The sequence below is a fragment of the Delphinapterus leucas genome, chromosome 1, assembly GCF_059928025.1.
Source record: "Delphinapterus leucas isolate spDelLeu-1000000601 "Yukka" chromosome 1, BTC_Dleu_Yukka2, whole genome shotgun sequence".
Taxonomy (NCBI): domain Eukaryota; kingdom Metazoa; phylum Chordata; class Mammalia; order Artiodactyla; family Monodontidae; genus Delphinapterus; species Delphinapterus leucas.
This window is the reverse complement of record NC_143129.1, coordinates 173,201,756-173,220,777: the sequence shown is the minus strand read 5'-3', so window position 1 is coordinate 173,220,777 and position 19,022 is coordinate 173,201,756. Positions and strand designations below refer to the sequence as shown.

Below are 19,022 nucleotides of genomic sequence, written 5' to 3'. Positions count from 1 at the left end.
TCGTTGCCAACCAACCCCAAGTCTGGACCTCCCACTCATCTGAGTACCCCCTCTCTCCCCTCTCCCAGCTGCCTCAAGACGAAGCCCGCGGGCTCTGGAACCACAGATCTGGGTTTGAATCCTGGGTCTGCCGCTTTGTAGCTGGGGCATCGTGGACAAATCATGTCCCCGCCACCCCCACCTGATTCTCCTCATTTATAAAGTGTAGATAATAATAGAACTTATTTCAAGGGCTGTTATTAAGATTAATAAGAATAGTGAACACTCTGCCACATCATCCTAGATGTTGAGAAGCCCCTGGAGGCCTCCCCCACGCTGAGCAGCGCCCCAGAGAGGTAACGTTATTTGCCTGGAGCCACACAGGCAGGTAGTGGCAAAGAGAATCCAGCCCCCATTCCAGGTCTGGGCCAGGTCCCCAAAAGGTGCCAGGACCAAGGCAAAAATCCTTATGGAGGTGGCCACATACTGGATATTGAGGATTTGGAGCCCAGCAAGAGCAGAGGTGGTCCCTGCTCTCACAGGAAGGTGCAGGTGAGTTTCCTAACTGAGCCAGGGTGTGGAGGTTCTGCAAGAGAGCTGACTTGGGCCAGGGCTCAGGAATGGCTTCCCTGAGGATGAGCAGGGGTACTGGAGGTGGGGTGGGGGGCGTCATAAAGACAGAGTTGCAGAGGCAAAGGCTGTGCATGGGAGGGCGCACCACCACCGCACATTCGAGGAAGTGCAGACAGGGAGGCGGTGGTGCCTGGAGAGGGGACAGAGTCCAGACCACCTGGACAGGGCCTTGCAGGCATGGTAAGGATTGGGGTCTTTATCTAGCAGAGTAGTGGAAGGCTCTGGAAAGGTTCTAATCAGGGGAGGGGAGGGCACGGGGCAGGGGCCGGCCATATTTTGCACGGACCAGTCTCTGGCTGCAGTGTGGTGCACGACTGAAGGGGCTTAGAGAGTGTGCACGGGGGCCAGTGATGTGGCCCCCGCAGTTGTCGCGGTTGGAGCTGATGGGGTTCAGGCCTGGCTGCTGGCCATAGTGAGGGGCAGATGGAGTCGAGATACATTTGAGTGGTAAAATCAAAGGACTTGGGGATGTCCTGGGTACACAGCTGATGGAGAAGGAGGAAGGCGGATGAAGCTCATGTTCCTGACACATACAACTGGGTGGATGGTGGTGTCGGACAAGGACCAGGCGTGGGACAGAGAATCACGGAGTGTGGATCTGGGCAGGGGGTGTTTGGGGGACCGTGGAGGTGATAATGGACAAAGAGAAACAGAGAGGAAAAAAATAGAGCCCGTGGGGACAGATGATTCCTTCAAGAAGTTTGCTGGGAAGGGGAGGAGAGAGGGATGGGCAAGGGGGATGAGGGATAAAGGAAGGGTTGGCCCTGTTTTTTCAGGACAGGAAAGACTTGAGCATGAAGGATTGAGCAGCCCAGACCTTTGAGGCGCGTCCCAATCTTGTCATCTTCCCGCTCCATTCTGCTGCTGGCCAGTGGTTCCAAACTGTGGAAGTGATTGATTATATGCAAACAGGAGGAAGCAATTAGTCCGTGCATGCCTGGTCATTAATAAGCCTCTTATGTATTTATAACAACACCTCATTTACCCTCCAACCCGAGAACAAACATCCAGAGACCAGCCAGGAATAAGCGGAAGAGACCTCTGAACAGCCCCAACCATTGACACCAATCTCATATATTCATGTGAAAGTTCCTCACTTAGAACCCGTTGACTCTTACTTTACATGCAATGCTAATAAACATTCATTCATTTTTTTAAAGTCCACAATAGATTCGAAGCAGCAATTTAGGGGGCAGTTGGCAACTGTCAGAGGTGGGAGCGCTACGGCAGAGAGCAAAGGCAGCTGACATCCTGAGAGTAAGGGAAGAGACAGAAATGCTATTAAGCAGAGAAGCCCGGGCTCATTTATTGGACAAGGGAAAATAGGTCCACCCATCTCTGCGGCCCTGAGGGCACCTCTGTCTCCTACTCTCCCACAAGCAGTGGCTTCACTAACTCATCTCTAGGTCCTTTTCCACATGGAGATTCAATGATTCTGTGTTCACAGCAATGACTCTGAGCCCTGAGAAAGGGCTGAATTACATTCGGTATTTTCTGCTTCAAGAGGACTTTTTTTTTGAAATATTTTAAATTGTAAATTTTATTTTAAGTTTTGGTGCCTACAGTTCCTGAAATATTCCCTTATGTGGAGGGGGATTTTGTAATTGCCTATTTAATGATCTGCTTTCCCGTTAGACGGACACTCTGCGCGGGGGCGGGCGCCCTCATCTTATTCCCAGTATCTGCCACAGCCCTGCAGGAGGGGCTCAATACATAGCTGTTGAATTACTGAATTGATTAACAAAATTAATATTACATACTGAGCAATTGCACTCAACAAATATATTATTACACTTAATTCCACCTATTTTTACTTTTTAATATAGCTACTAGAAAAAAATTAAGTTACATATGTGGCGCACGCTATATTTCTATCTGACAGGGCTGTCTTAGGCACTCCTGGCTGTAGAAGTACAAAGTTTAAACACCTTCCCCGTGGTCCAGGTGAATCTCTCCTATGTAATGTAAGCTACTTCCTCACTAGTTCCTGGGGCGCTGCCTCCCCTCCAGCCTGGGAGCACATCACAGGCAGGGTACTATCTTATGACCTGGGAACCCCAACACCAGCCCAGTGGAGGGCCAGCTCCACGCTCCCTTCATGCCCGTTGCAACTCGGGAAAATGGGTACAGCAGGCACGTCACAGATGGGAAAACTGAGGCCCTAAGCGGGGAAGCAACATGGGTTTCATGTTAGGAAGCCGGCTAAGACCTCCAATGGCTCGTCCAGGCCTGGGGGAGAAGAAGTTTCTATGCAAATGTGAGGAATGCTCGCCCCTTCCGGTCCCCTCACAGAGTGAGCCAGGTGGAGGGTGGGGCGGGGCAGCGGAGTGGTGTTTCTCTGCAGGAGTCTAGGCCCTGAGTGGACAGTTTGAGGCAATAAGACATCCAGGGCAGGGGCTAGGGTGGCTCAAGGATGAGCGGGGTTTAACCACTGGCCACTGAACCCAACCCCACACACTCACGCACACCCACCTCCCGCCAGACACCTCTTCTACCTGTGCCCGAAGTGGCGCCCTGCATAGCTCATCCCTCAGGGTGCAGGACAGCCAGGCTCCAGCCCCCTCCTTTAAAGTACAGAATGCCTTCCAATCCTAGCTGTCTTTCTAGGTATCCAAGGACGTTTGCACCTGTGAACTCATATGAGCCTCACAGCAACCCTCTGAATTGGTGGCATATCGTCATTATGCATTATTCTCATTATTCTCACATAGTTGGAGAAACTGAGGCTCAGAAAGGTACAGTGAGAAGAAATACTCTTGGGAGAGTATTTATCCCAGGAAATGGAGAGTGTAATGGGCTTGTCAGACGTTCCTGCAACCCCCCTTCCAACTCCCAGAAGGAAAAGACAAGGGTCAGGGAGGGGCCCTCAGGTGGGAAAGGACTGGCTCAGTGGCCTCCCTGCTTGGTCAAGTCCAGCCCTTTCCGCCCCACCTCCACCTTGCTCCATAGAGTAAGGTCCCAAGGCGCCAGTGTGCCGATGGGAGGGGGTGAGCGCTGTTCAGATTCACCCCCTGGAGAGTTGAGGTCAAGCTCATGTAGCAGATCCAGCTAGTACAGCTGTGCAGCAATCCAGAAAGCAAGGTGTTCTGTAACCCAGAAACGGCCTTCCAGCAACGACGGCCTCAAGCACCGGGTCAACGGGGTGTGGGCTTCTGCCCATCTGCTCATGATTTGCTGGGTCATTCAGCAAACGTCCCCAGAGCACCTACTGTGCACCAGAAGGATGTAACAGGACCCAGCCGGGACCCTGCCGTGGGCTTTCAGAACCCAGTCCGGAGAGGAGACACATTCCACAACCGTCATGGATCCCGCTCGTGCGCCTCACAGAGTTTCTCACTCCGTCAGTCAGCCCTCACAAACCTCACTCTCCTTGTCTTTAAAATGTGGTGAAAGCCGCAAGTTGCAGGGATTCCATGAGAGAGGGATGCAGAGTCCAGCCTGGGAGGTGCACAGTGAGTGAAGTGAAGTGAAGCTGGCAGGGGGTGCTAATGGCTTCTTCCTCCCCGTTGGCAGGCTGGCAACTTGCTACTTGGAAACCCCGGACAAGCAAAGGGGAAGGGGTGGGAGGAGAGACCCCAGGAGAGGGTGCAGCTGGGCTGGGGTGTCCTGGGAGTATCAGAGGGGCAGAGATACAACTGAAAGCAAACCACTCTTAGCCTGCAGAACGTTTGGTGAAATGAATTTCTTATTTTGTCAAAGAGGATTCAGAACATGGAGCAGGCCCCTGACAGAGATCCTCATGCTCACCAAGTCCTTCAAGGATTCCCCAGATTCCTCACCTGCAAAATGGACAAAACCCAGGTTTGGTTGGCTCCACCTCAACCTGGGGATGCAGAACCCCAGCCCCCAACAAAGCTTCCTCCACCAGCAAATATTTCTGGGAGCCCTGGATGGGGTACAGGATGCCCATGAGTGCCGTGACTGCACACTGCACGGTCTGCATCTTTCTGCCCTAGCTTGCCCACTGCCCCAGTGGCCCAGGAGTGAGGTGCCAGCCAGGGACTTTTCTGTCTAAAAGAAGCTCAGAAGGAAGGTCTAGAGGCCTGTGGCCACCTCTCTCCAGGTTTGCACACACTTGTTATTAAAATGTTTCCGTTAGCTGCCAACTTTAAATATTAAGAGACACCATATAAAAATTCCAGATATACAGCTTCTCTTGAAAACGCAGAAAATTGGGCTCATACCCCCAGGGCAACATTGACTGGAGCTGGGAACACCTTCCCTTGGCAGGTTTCATTAGCCTGCCTGCCTGTCTCACATGGGCATTTGAGTTTGCCTCTCCGGGTCTAATCCAATCTGCTCCCCTGAACCCCAGCCCCCTTCACAGCGTCCCTGAACAGTCTCTAGCTAGTGTCGGTTTGAACGCTTCGGCTAACAGGGGGCTTACTACATCTTTGAGGCAGTTGGTCTGAGCTGTTAGAAAAGGGCTCCTAATACGAGCCGTCTTCCCCTTTCTGTAGCAAAGAAAGACGCACAGGAAAGAAGTGGGTTTTGGAGTCCAGCAGATCTGGATCTGAGCACCTCTCTAGCATTTAACCAGCTGTGTGATCTAAGGCGAATGATGGCCTTTCTGCACTTCAGTTTCCTTAGCTGCACCTCCCCTGCGGGGCTGTGTGAGGCTTAAAGTAACCCAAGTTTATAAAGCGCCTAAAACAGGGTCTGGTACACAGCACACACTCCCCAAATGGCCTTTATCATCCCATGTAACCTCCAGCCGTTGGTCTAACTCTTCCTCAGTGAGCACAGGAGTGGAAGTGTATTCAGAGGGGGCTGAGCAGTGGTCTGCACCAGCTGAAAGGCAGAGCAGCAGTGAGACTTGCCCCAGTGGACACACACTTGCCAGCCAGTCCCCAGGAGCTGCAGATCTCTTATCTGCTTCCTGGACAGCTTGGCCCACCAGGTGCTCACCGGGCTGGAGGCTGGTAGGTCAGGCTTCAGGAGGGAGTCCCACGACACCGTCCTCCCCCTACAGCCTGCAGCCTCCCCAGGATGAGATCTCTAATCCTGGGAACAGAATTGGAGTGAATGAAGTCAGGGGAGGGGAAAGCAGGGGAGAGTAACCACCATCATCCAAGCTGGCCACTGGCTGTGTGTCTGGCAGTATGCCGGGCACTTTACCTGGGTCCTTGAATATAGTTCTCAAAACCACCCTAGGACATAGACACTCTTGTCCCTGTTTTACAGACATGGAAGTTGAGACTCAGGGAGGTTAAGAAACTTGCCCAAGGCCAGCATTGAAACATCTGTCTGGTCCCTGAGCCTGAGCTCATGATCACTGCACTCTAAGGCCTCCCGGGGTGCCCAGTCATTGGGGTGGGGGAGGGGAGAGAACGTTTAACTAAAAGTGCTTCTGAGTTTGCCTCTGAGCCTCTGTCCGTGAACTAGTGCGTACGCATCACCCCACGAGGCACTTTCTGGGGGCGCGTGTGCCTGAGGGTCACGTGTGTAAGAGAGAGTGTGTCCGCGTGTGTCCACGCGGGGCCTCCCCGGGTGGGTCCGTGGGTCCCGGTGTCGCGTGGCGTCCGAACCGTGGCTGGGTGCGCGGTGGCTGAGTCCACGTGCAGACGTGGGGCGCGCGCCGCCCCCGAAGGTACGGGCGGGCGAGGGCGAGCGTGCGCACGGGCGGCGGTCTGTGGTGTCCGCGGGTCGGTGTCCACGGGTCGGTGTCCGCGGTGCGGGCTCCGTGTCCCCCCCACCCGCCTCGGTGCTGATTGGCTCGGCGCCGTGACGGGCCGGCCCCCTCCCGGGGCGGCGGCGGCGGCGGCGGCGGCGGCGGGCGCGGGTGCCCGCGTGTGCGCTGCGAGTCGGCTTGTGCGCCGGTGTGTGCGCCCGGCAGCCGGGTGTGCGGGTGAGCAGGGAGCGCGCCGACGCGCGGGCCGCTGCGGCCGAGCCCAGGGTGCGCGGCGTCCCCGCCAGGCCGGCCCTGCCATGGCCCCCGCTTGGGGCCGCCTGCCCCCGGCGCTCTGGGTCGTCACGGCCGCGGCGGCGGCTGCCACCTGCGTGTCCGCGGCGCGCGGCGAAGGTGAGCGGCGGCAGCGGGGCGGGGCGTGGGGGGGGCGCCGAGGGGCCTGGGGGCGCGGCGCGCGCAACCAGAGCGAGGCTCAACTTCCTTTCCCTCGACCCCGAATGCCAAAGGAGCTGGGATCTCTGTGTCTGGGGGGCAGGCGTGGCACCGCGGGAGAGACCTGGGGTCAAGGGATAGAGCGATGGCGATGGGGACAGGACTGAGGGAGAGGGACCGGAGGGCTTGAGGATGAGGGACAGAGACACCGGGGCAGGGACAGGAGGACAAGGACTGAGGGATTCGGAGCGGGGGACAGGGAACTGAGGCTCGGACACTGGGGATGAGGAGACAGGACGGGGGGACAGAAGACAGGAGAAGAGGTATAGGGCAGAGAGGAGACAGGGCAGGGGATAGGGGTGGGGACAGAGGACAGAGAGCAGAGGGACACAAGGACGCAGGATGAGGTTCGGGGCAACGAGGATCAGAGAACAGGACTGGGTTTGGGGGAAGATGGGAATGAGAGGCAGCAAGTGAGGGTCTTGGAAGTGGGCCGGGCTGGAGGGTTGGAGGACTGGGGGAGAACGAGGGACAGCAGCCAGGGGGTGACAGCCGGAGGGGAGGCAGCTTTGGTGGGCACTGGGGAGAAGGAACCAGTGAGGAGGGGGCTGAGAGGGCTGCAGATGGAAAGGCCCTGGAGAGCTGGGTCTTGTCCGGAGTCAAGGCTGGGGCAGTCTGGTCACTCAGGGGACACAGGATGGGCGTGAGGGCTGAGCAGTCAGAGCCAAAAGGGTCTGGGTCTCCACACACCTATGTGCAAGCGTGCACGCGCGCACACACACGTACATCTTAGCCCCGCTGGACACTCCAGGTCCGGCTCAGGATGCCACCCTGGGTTCTGCTCCTCACGCCAGCCCCTGCCCTGGACCTCCTCTGCTTTTGCAGCTCTGCCAGAGGGAGGCTAGACCTGGTGCTCTGTGCAGGATCCTGGGACTGACATCCTGGGTCCAGAGCTGTGTTCTCACCCTGGCAGGATGAACTTCCAGATTCCAGGAAGCTCCAGAGCCAGTGTTCCTCATCCACGCTCAGATATACCACAGATCCACCCCCTCACACACGAATGGCTCACAGAGATGCAGTCGTACCCACAACCAGACATGCACAAACAAACACATGTTAGGATTCACACGCCTAGACCCAGGCCTGTAGAGACTCATGTGCATGGACAACCCCCTCCCCACGCCATAGTCAGATGCACGGAAATGCGGCCAGTACACATGTGCACACATATACATGTAAAGATTCATGCACATGAAAATATGCACATCCATGGGCAGACACCACACATATAAAAAGACCCTCAAACTTGCATTCATGTCCACAGAAATGCATGTGCACAGAATAAACGCACAGAGACATGGATAAACTCATAATCTCCAATGAAACAGGGGCCATGCAGGGAGCAGGGACCATAGCAAGGGAGCTGAGGGGAAGAGTGCACAAGGGACCTGGGAGCTCTTGGAGCTGTGGCCTGAGGACACAGTTTTCCCAGGGTTGGGTGGGGAGAAGGGGACAGATTCTTCACCCAGCAGGATTCTGAAGGGCCCACATCAAGGCTCTGGGCATTGGGTGGTGCATCCCCAGCTCCTTGCTTCAACTCTCTTCTCCAGCGAGGAGCCAGCACCCTCCAGAATCCCAGACTGGCAAACCCCAGAGCCCCTGGGGAGGGGACTTTGACCAGGCTCCCGAGCAGAGGACGGACCATTAGCCTGGGAGAGAGGATGTGTCCAGGGAGGGGCGACAGTTGGGGAAGAGGCAAGGTCTCAAAGAGAGGAAGGGGGGATGTCTGTGAAGGGTGAGAAGGAGGGAGACGTTGTCCAAGGGCCAGGCCATACCTATCTGATCAACACAGCAGGGTACCCATGGCTGGACATGGGTTACCCACGCAGGTCTGACAGTCCTGGGTGGAGACCTGGGGCATGGGTTCCACGTAGAACAGCCAGGAGTCCCTGGGCTGGTGCAGAGCCAAGATCGGCCAGGGAGACCGTTGGAACTCAGGGAGGGGGCTCTTTTCCCAGCTGGGGTCCTGCAAAGGTGACAGTGCCCCAGGCTGCCCAAGTGCCCATATGCCAGGTCCCTCACAGTGCTGGGGACGGTCCTACACCTGCAGAGATGCCCCTGAGCCCCACCAGGCTCGAACCCTTATCACTCTGTGGTGTGGATTATACACCACTTTGGGGTGATCTCCAAGGCATTCACATCTTGGCTGACATCCCCTGGCCACCCCGACCTCTCCAGCCTCACCATCAGGCGCTGTGTCCTCAGGGGATGTAAATCAATTTAGGTATTAGTCTCAGTGAAATGGAATGGGGGAAGGTGACAGTGCTGGAGAAAAAAAGAAATCGCATAATGCCTTCCACAGTCGAATAGGAGAGGCTTAGGAATTATCTGTGCTTCTCAGAGCAGGAGAGGGACCCGTTTGATCCCCCAGAACAGCCTGGCAAGTAGGCCCAGGAAGGATGCCTACAGACATCTTGCTAATGAGGAAACCGAGGCACAGAGGGGTTGAGTGGTTGCTTCACTGAAGGCCCTAAGAGACCATGGGTCCAATCCTCCCACTTACAAGTGGGGAGACAGGCCCAGAGAGGGTCATTGACTTCACAGATGTCACACAGACCTGCAGTCCGGCAGTGCAAGAGGCAGGAGAGAGCCCAGCCCAGGTGAGCAGAAGGGTTGGAATCTCCAAGGGGGTTCAGGCCCAAGCTGGATGGGCGTAACGCTGGAATTCTCCCCAGCCCTGACGAGCCCTCCTGTGGGCCTGGAGCTTCCCATGAGAGACACTCTGTGTTCCCCCCACAGAAGGGGACATGAGGTAGGGAAGAAGGGGACAGAGGGGGAGGAGGGGAGGGGATGGACAGAGAAGGGTCTGGAGGGAATTGGAGCAAGCAGCCCTGGAATCCTATAACTCCTCCTGAATCCAATAGAATGGACTTCTGACTTATTTTTGGATTATCTGAGCCCCCTGGCTGACTGATCAGGAAGCAGCTGCAGGTGTGGTTGGGGATTTCCAGAGGGGAGGGAAGGGTCTAGAAAGTGGGGTCTGTAGGCAGTTGCCTTTAGAGTCAGGATGTTCATGGGGAGAAGTCCCAGTGGGGGACATTCATTGCCCCTGGGTAGGGGCAGGTCTGAGCTGTATCTGGGTGATGCTGGCGAAGGGCTGAGACCCCATCTGGGATGTGGGTGGGGCGGGGGAGCCCACACGTCCCCTTTCCCCACCCTCTCCCCAAACTGGGCCCTGCTGGTCTGGGGGAAACTGCAGTGCGGCCCCCTCCCCCTCCCCCCAGCCAGCAGGAGGAGAGAGCTGCCTGACCCAGTTTTCTCTCCATTGCCTGAGAGGGAGGGAGGGAGGGAGGGAGGCGGGAAGGCTTCTCTGCCTGTGCCCCTGGCATGAGGCCGGCTGGGCTCGGGGAAGGGAGATCCCTCTGCGGACACTGGCTCCATCCCCTGATCCCACCTGGCCCCTGGGGACCCAGGGGAGGACCTCAGAGGCCCCTTCGTGGTTCGGCAAGTCATCTCTCCAGCCAGCCTCTGGGGCCCCTGACAATAGGTGGGGAGGGTGAGAGGAGAAAGAGGAAGAAAATCAGCGAGTAAGAGCATCCTCACTCCTACATTTCCGAGGACACTTGTCTCCATCTTTGAGGGGCAGGCGCAGAGCTCTGCAAATCTCAGGCAGAAGGACACCCAGCCTTTCTTCGGGAAAGTTCCAGGAGGGCCCCGTTTGAACCCTCTGTGACCTGCCGCAGTCTGCAGATTGGGTTGTTTGGAAGCCCCTGGTTGCTGGCTGGGAGAGGGGGTACATAGAAGAGAAAGTGAAATGAAAGCTGTGGACCTTGGAGCCCAAAGCCCTTTCATCGGCTAGATCAAAGGAAGCAGGGGCCCAGAGAGGGGAAGGGACTTACCCAAGGACACACAGCAGTTAGAGACAGTGCTGAGATTCAAGCCCTGCTCTTCACAGTTTAGTGCATCTTTATCACCTTAAAGTGAGTGGATGGCTCCCAGGTCCCAAGAGAGAGGCAGGAGGGCCAGGACTTAGGGAATAGGAACCAGCTTTGGTAAGGCATTGACTCCAGGCTTTACAGTTTACCCTCGCCCACCCTTACGTATTATTATCCCCATTTTACAGATGAGGAAATTGAGGTTCGGTGAAGTGCAGGTCACCTGCTACCAAGTAGCTGTATTGAGATATGAGCCCAGTGATGTCTGATTCCAAAGGCAGGCTCTTTTCTCCACCCTGTTGTTGGTACTTTGCAGGGTCCCCTTTGAGGGTCTGGCTTAGAGTAAACTTGCCTTTCAGGCCAGAGCTCCTTCCCACCACAGTGACAGCCCAGAGGTTCTGCTCCTTGGGCTCAAGCTACCAGGGCTGGTGGCCTTGTCTGTGATGCCCTGGATGCCAGCCCTGCAGCTACACCTGTGGGGCTCCAGGCACGTTCCTGATCTTCACCGAGGCTCAGTGTTTCCATCTGGAAAATGGAGATAAGAATAAACACCTTTCAGCCGTGTTGTGCGGGCCACAGATGAGGCATCTCAGGCTCCCCTAGCAGAGCCCAGTACGTAGCAGGTGCTCCGTACGAGGCAGCTCTTCCTTCTCCAAGACCCTCCACGTCCCGTGTGCACAGAGGACCTGTTGGTGCGAGGCACCCACTGTGGGACACTGGTGATGGGAAAGCTGGGGCCAGTCCTCTGGGGGGAGGTTTGACCTAACAGCGTGAACGTCGGTGGGTGCTTTTGAACGCCATCATGTCCCATGAGTGGCCCAGGGTCAGGTCATCTTCACAAGCCCCTGTAAGGCAGGCATCACTGTCACCCAATTTTAGGGGAGGAAATGGGGGCTTGGGGAAGGGAGGAAACTTGCTCAGGGACACACAGCGTCTAACTGACAGAGCTGGGATTCTGACCCAGGACCGCTGGACTGTGGAGCCCAGCTCCTAGCCACCCCACTGCACCACCAACCAGGGTAGCCTGGCACTCGGGGCAGCTTGTGTTCTGGGAGGTGAGAAGATTATGTTTTGCCTGTGATGGTGGAAGAAGGCTTCAAGGAAGAGAAAGAACTTGAACTGAGCCTTGAAGGATGGGGAAGTGAGAAAGGACCCAGAGACTGGAGCTGGCGTGTTTGGGCTGAGAGCAGACCAGTGTGGCCAGGCTGGGCTGGTCCTATGGGACTGGGGAACGGGGGCCCAGGGGTCTGATGTGCTCTTGTTTCCTGTTCTACAGTGAATTTGCTGGACACGTCGACCATCCATGGGGACTGGGGCTGGCTCACGTATCCCGCTCACGGGGTAAGTGATGGGCAGTGGGGCCAGTGTTGTCCCTCTGTGAGCAGGGAGAGGCTGTGACTCACAGTCTTATCATCAGACAGATCAAAAGGAAGCAGAGGCCCAGAGAGGTGAAGGGACTTACCCAAGGACACACAGCAGTCAGAGACAGAGCTGCTGATTTCTTAAATTTAGTGCATGCAGATCTTTGGGATTCCAGAACCGACCCTAGTGCCGCCTCCCGATTCTCCAAGTCTGAGGCGTGGATGTGGGATGCTTATGTCTGTGTGCCAGGCCCATCTGGCCTCCATGGTCTTGGCACTGTGCCTGGCACACGGTGCGCCCTCGTTAAATGTATAATCGTTATCATTGTTATTAGTGTGTAGTATGGTTACATCTCAATAAATTTCCTCCTGCAAACGTGCTCAGAAACGCACACACACAAGCACGCACATCCCCACCATAGACACAAACGCATCATACACCCAGGACTTCTTTCATGAACACTTTGGCAGCCCCCATGCCTCTGGAGACAGAGGGATAATAATATATTGATGATGATGGTACTGAGCTGGTATTTGAATATTTCTTTACTTTGGGGTAAGATTGTCATCTGGGCTCTCTGTGGCCTGTGACTGGGGTCAGGACGAGCCCAACTCCTCTCTCTCTGGGGGTCTCGTCCCCAGGTATCAGTAAGCTGAGTCTGCTGTCATCAGCCCCGATGCACCAGGCTTCAGGGAGCTGGAGGGGCAGGCCAGGGGCCCCCGAGAGCCCAGAGGACCCTCTTCTCTGCCTGAGGACAAAGGCTGGGTCCTGGGATGTCCCTTTACCCCCCAGGGCTTCAGTCTCTCCCTGTGAAGCACTCTTTTGTGTGTCCCACGTGGCTGTCTCCCGGGGTGAGCGTGGGTGTGGAAGGACTTTGGCACGGTGAACCGGCTCTGCCAGTGGCAGGGGCTGACCTGTGAGCAGGTGACTGCCTGGATGTCGGCTGGGTCAGCATCTCCCCTGAGACCCAGCAGCTAGGAAGGAATGGGCCTGGCTCCCCGGCTTGGCTCTGGGTATCTCTGTCCCCCGTCCCACTCAGAGCTTAGGACTTGGTTTTTAGGGTAACAAGAAGTTGGAAGGGTTTTAAGCGGGGGGTGAGGAATATGGCCAGACCTGGGTTTTGGTCGATCACGTTGGTGATCTAAGGTTCTTTTGTTTACTGGGTGCTGTAAAGAGGGGCTCAGGGAATTCCCTGGCGGTCCAGTGGTTAGGACTCCGCACTTTCACTGCTGAGGGCACAGGTTCAATACCTGGTCGGGGAACTAAGATCCCGCAAGCTGTGTGGCACAAGCAAAAAAAACAAGAGTGGCTCAGAGTTACCTCATTTCGTTTAGGAGTTAGAACAAATAACTTATATTCACATAGCTCTTAACAATTCATGGACGTTATCTCATTTCATCCCTACCACCAATCCTGCAAGTGGGTGCAGCCCCATTGCACAGATGAGGAAGCTGAGGCTCAGAGCAATGAGAAAAAACTTGCCACCATCAGACAGGTTCCAAGTGATGGACGCAAACTCAGATCTCTCTGGGCCTGGAGCCTGTGTAGAGTCCCTTGTGCCACCTTGTGATGGGGTGGGAACCAATGCTGCATTATGTACTGAGCCAGGGACCACCTCCCAGCATTATGGGGCCTGGAGATTGGGCTTGCCCAGAGAGGAAAGAAGGTTTCCAAACTCTAGATCCTGAACCTGTGCCAGGCTGGCAGGTGAAACACACAGATGCCCACATCCAGTGGGTCTGGGGAGGGGCCTGGGAATCCTTTGTTTAATAAGTGTCAGCTGGGTGGAGAGCGATGGTCCTTGAGGTTCCATCCACCCTTCTGATTCTGGAGTTTGTTAAGCACCCTGGGTAGCAGGGTCATCCAGGACTGTCTCCAGCATCATAGAGTTATCAGATTGACCGCCAGGCCACACGGCCTAAAGCCAGCGGTGCTGGGTCTGAACGAGCTGGTGCTGTGCCACCTCTAATCAGTGTGACTCAGGCCAGTCGCTTTAGCTCGCCTTCACCTCCTCGTTTATAACACAGGGATGATCACAGAACCTGTTCCACACAGTTGTCATCCGTGAGATGATGCGGGAAAAGGACAATCGTACTGGCAAGAAACCAGACGCTCTGAGAGGTTAAGCATCTCTGCTGAGGTCAGGAGAGTCTGGCCCCAGAGCTCATGCTTTTAACCAGGCTGCGCCCCTCTCTTTGGACCACTCCTTCCACATACTGGGTGGTGCTCCACCTTACCTGGTGAATTAACAGCTATTCGTGAACTTTCCTTTTTTTTTTTTTTTGCGGTACGCGGGCCTCTCACTGTTGTGGCCTCTCCTGTTGCGGAGCACAGGCTCCGGACCCACAGGCTCAGCGGCCATGGCTCATGGGCCCAGCCACTCTGCAGCATGTGGGAATCTTCCTGGACCGGGGCACGAACCCGTGTCCCCTGCATCGGCAGGCAGACTCTCAACCACTGCGCCACCAGGGAAGCCCGTGAACTTTCCTTTTTATTGTCTAGCTTGATGAAGTAGATGAAAGGGGCAGGCATTAGCTACGCCCTTTGACCCATGAGAAGCCCAAAGCTCAGAGAGGGAATGTGATATACCCAGGGACGCACAGCTGGTTTGCTGCATTCTGTTCCAGGAGGGGCACAGAGTTCCAGAGCAGTGGTGGGGGTTGGAGGAGGAGTGTGCCAGGGGGCAGAGAGGTGGCTGGGGTGGGAGTGCCCCAGGTGGAGAACAGGGCTGATTCCGCCCTTTCCCACCCTCCAGGAATTTATGCCCCTCTGGGTGTCTGCAGCAGCCCCTGGGCTGAGCCAGGGCATTGGCGCTGGTGGAGCGGCTGGAGCAGACTCAGATTGAGCTGATTAACTTATCCAGGTCCCTGGCAGGAAACAGACAGTGAGCAGCTGGCTGGCTCTTTGGTGCTCCATTAATTGTGACAATGACTTTAACCCCAGATGTGACTCAGTGCTGCCCAGAGCCCCAGCTGCAGAGCAGGGTGCAGCGTGGGGGCCCTTCTTGGAGTGGGGCGTGCAGGAGCCACGCAGCCTTTCAGGTGAGGTGGGCACGCCCTGGACTACTTCCCCAGTGGTCCCTAGAGGCAGGCACAGGTGGGCTGGGAAGAGGCTGCCCGTTCAGCATCATACCAGTCCTGTTCCTCGGGTGCCTTCTGTGCCAGGCCCAAGCTAAGCACTTTGTAGGCATCTCCTTTCATCCTCTCAAGCCTCACTGAAGTGGGGCCTTTCTGAGCCCCTCTTACAGATAAGGGCACTGAGGACTGGCATATATAACTGGCCAAGACGAAGTCAGGCCGAGGGGCTTTCGTCAGGCAGGAAAGACTTGAGTTGCCCACAGTCCTCACTCTAGAGCTTGTGGGACACCTCAGGACCCCGCAGACTCTCAGAGCCCCGTGAGGTGTGGTCTTCACCTCCTTCCTCCCTTCCCCCACGTCCTGCTTAAGCGGTAGGATCTCTAGTTCAAGGACAATCCACATGGAGGCCCAAGAGAGATCAAGGCACTACATCTCTGGTGGAGCCAGGACAGGGACCCAGAGCCTGGCCACTCCCTCTGCCCTTGGCCACCAGCCCCTCCCCCTCCTCCTCCGGAGTCCACTGAACTCAGCCCAACAGTGACTGCCCCTGGCTGATCAGCATTCTGCCGCTGAGGAAGCTGGGGCCCAGAGAGGAGCAGCAATTTGGCCAACGTCACACAGCCATTTAGAGACTGACCCAGGCCCAGAACCCAGGCCTCTGGACTTTCGGATCATTTCACAACACTGTGTCTTCAGTACGATGCTTCTGTGTCCACACTGGGCTTGCAGAACATTACTTACACCTCCCAGCTTCTGCTGGGGCTCATCCCTCCCATCCCTGAAGGAGGGTCCTGCTTCAGCCTACAGGAAGTTTCGCCATACCCTATGTGCCCACTCCCTTCGGTGTGTCACCCTCCACACCTTTTCTGTGAGGATGTGAGGTGCCTGGGGGCAGGGAGTATTTCTGGTGTATTTCTTTCTTTTTTAAAAAGAAAATTGTGATAAAATACACTTAACATAAAATTTACCATCTTAACCATTTTTAAGCCTACAGTTCAGTGGTATTAAGTACATTCACGTTGTTATATGACCATCACCACCATCCATCTCTAGAAGTCTTTCATCTTCCCAGACTGAAGCTCTGTACCCATTAAACTGTAACTCCCATGCCCCCTTTCCCCTGGCCCCTGGCAAGTACCACTCTACTTTCTGTCTCTAGGAATCTGACTTAAGTACCTCAAATAAGTGGAAGCATACAGGATTTGTCCTTTTGTGTCTGGTTTATTTCACTTTGCATAATGTCCTCAGCGTTCCTCCATGTCGTTGCAAGTGTCAGAATTTCATTCATTTTTAAGACTGAATAATATCCCATTGTATGGATAAACACATTTTGTTTATCAGTTCATCCACTGATAGACATTCGTGTTTCCACCTTCGGGCTGCTATGAACGTGGATGTGCAAATGTCTGTGTCCCTATAAATAAATAAATATGTTTAAATTTTTATTTATTTTTTGGGTCTTAGTTGCGGCACGAGGGCTCTTCGTTGCAGTGCGCAGGCTTCTCTAGTTGTGGCATGCAGGTTTTCTCTCTCTAGTTGTGGCGCATGGGTTCCAGAATGCGTGGGCTCTGTAGTTGCGGTGCGCAGGCTGTCATTGAGGCATGCAAGCTCAGTAGTTGTGGCGCACGGGCTTAGTTGCCCCGCGGCATGTGGGATCTTAGTTCCCTGACCAGGGATCGAACCCACGTCCACTGCATTGGAAGGCAGATTCTTTTACCACTGGGCCACCAAGGAAGTGCCCCCTGCTTTTGTTTCTTTTGGGGTGTACACGCAGAAGAGGAATTTATGGTGATTCTATGTTTAATTTTTTGAGGAACTGCCATAGTGTTTTCCACAGTGACTGTACCAGTTTACTTTCCCACCAGCAATGCACAGGGTTCCTCACCAACACTTGTGATTTTCTGTTGTTTTGATAATAGCTAATGGGTGTGAAGTGGTATCTCATCGTGGTTTTGATTTGAATTTCCCTAACGCTTAGTGATGTCGAGCATCTTTCCATGTGCTATAGCCATCTGTGTATCTTCTTTAGATAAATGTCTATTCAAGTCCTTTGCCAGTTTTTAGCAGGTCTGTTTGGCTCTTTGCTGCTCGATTGTAGGAGCTCCTTGCATGTTCTGGAAGTTGATCCCGTCTAACATATGCGACTTGGAGATATTTTCTTCCATCCTGTGGGTTGCTTTTGCGCTCTCTTCATAGTATCAGTGATGGTCACTCGTTTATTTCTGAATCAGTGATTCCTGGCCAGCACCTGGCACAGGAGCAATCATACTCAACTTTCCCACATCCTGGTATCCCCCTTGCGTGGGATCCAGGCCAGCCCGTGAGCCCCCAGCCTTAGGTTGGGGGCAGAGGGAACATCACACACAGCAAGGCAGAGGGAGTCAGACAGTCACTCAACAAGCACCAATGCAGGGGTTGCATCTGAAGGGTTTGAGGCGGGGGATGCAACACAGTCAGGTTCATGCATTAGAAAGGTCCTTCTGGCAGCTGATATGGAAGCTGGACCAGTGGGGTCACTGATTTCCCCAAGCAAGTCACCCCACTCTGGGAGTGACGGGGTAGCCGTGTAGAAATGAGGTCAGAGCTTTGTAGCTTTGGCATCAGTTCCAGTCCCAGCTCCATCACTCACTAGCTATGTGACCCCAGATGCATGGCTCTATGTCTGAGCCCCTCTGTTCCTCATCTGTGAAAAGGCAGCAAATAACACTTCCCCAGAAGGATGTGACACTCTATGAGATCACTTCTGTAGGGTGCATGGCATCTGGTTGACAGTCCGCTGGAAGGTCAGCTCCTTGAGGCTGGAGAACATTCCATCTTCTTCCCCAGGAAGCCACCAGCACAGTGCATGTGGCTTGTGGTGAGAGAGGGCCAGGTGCTGCCTCTCGTTTCAGCTGGCTGTGCTCTCTCTGCCCGCAGTGGGACTCCATCAACGAGGTGGACGAGTCCTTCCGGCCCATCCACACATACCAGGTGTGCAACGTCATGAGCCCCAACCAGAACAACTGGCTGCGCACCAGCTGGGTGCCCCGCGACGGCGCCCGGCGCGTCTACGCCGAGATCAAGTTCACCCTGCGGGACTGCAACAGCATGCCCGGCGTGCTAGGCACCTGCAAGGAGACCTTCAACCTCTACTACCTGGAGTCGGACCGTGACCTGGGCGCCAGCACACAGGAGAGCCAGTTCCTCAAAATCGATACCATCGCGGCCGACGAGAGCTTCACCGGGGCCGACCTGGGTGTGCGGCGCCTCAAGCTCAACACGGAGGTGCGAGGTGTGGGCCCCCTCAGCAAGCGTGGCTTCTACCTGGCCTTCCAGGACATCGGTGCCTGCCTTGCCATCCTGTCTCTCCGCATCTACTACAAGAAGTGCCCCACCATGGTGCGCAACCTGGCCGCCTTCTCGGAGGCGGTGACGGGGGCCGACTCATCCTCACTGGTGGAGGTGCGGGGCCAGTGCGTGCGGCACTCCGAGGAGCGGGACACACCCAAAATGTACTGCAGCGCCGAGGGCGAGTGGCTGGTGCCCATTGGCAAGTGCGTGTGCAGCGCGGGCTACGAGGAGCGGCGGGATGCCTGTGTGGGTGAGCGCGCCTCTGTGCGGGTGGGCCGGCAGCTGGGCTCAGTCTGGGCAGGGATGCTGGGGGCCGGGGAGCAGGCTTGACACAGTCAACAAGCTCCTGGGTGGTGCACACAGCTCCTGGGAAGATGCGTGAACCTCAAGTGTTCCTGTGTCACCAGGCCACCCACGTGTGTGTTGTGTGTGTGCTGTGGGGTGGGAGACACACCACAACCAGGTGGACCCTCCGTGGGCATCATGATGTACCCAGAGAGGTACATCTCTGGGCACCAGTGTGATTGGGAATACTACTGGGTACATGCCTGTGCTAGGGAACAGTGACGTGACCTAACACGTCCAGCATTAGTCTAAGCACTTTTCACGTATTAACTCATTTAATCCCCGCAACCATCCAGTGAA

General features: G+C 55.5%; 1 protein-coding gene across 1 annotated transcript in view; it reads left to right on the top strand.

Annotated features, from left to right (window-relative positions):
- Positions 1-6,540: 6,540 nt before the first annotated feature.
- EPHA8 (EPH receptor A8) overlaps positions 6,541-19,022 on the top strand; it is a 34,112-nt gene continuing 21,630 nt past the window's right edge. The window contains exons 1-3 of the mRNA XM_089899415.1: positions 6,541-6,634; positions 11,885-11,949; positions 17,964-18,627. Coding sequence (XP_089755541.1) covers positions 6,541-6,634; positions 11,885-11,949; positions 17,964-18,627 — 823 coding nt within the window. The remainder of the gene's footprint in view (positions 6,635-11,884; positions 11,950-17,963; positions 18,628-19,022) is intronic.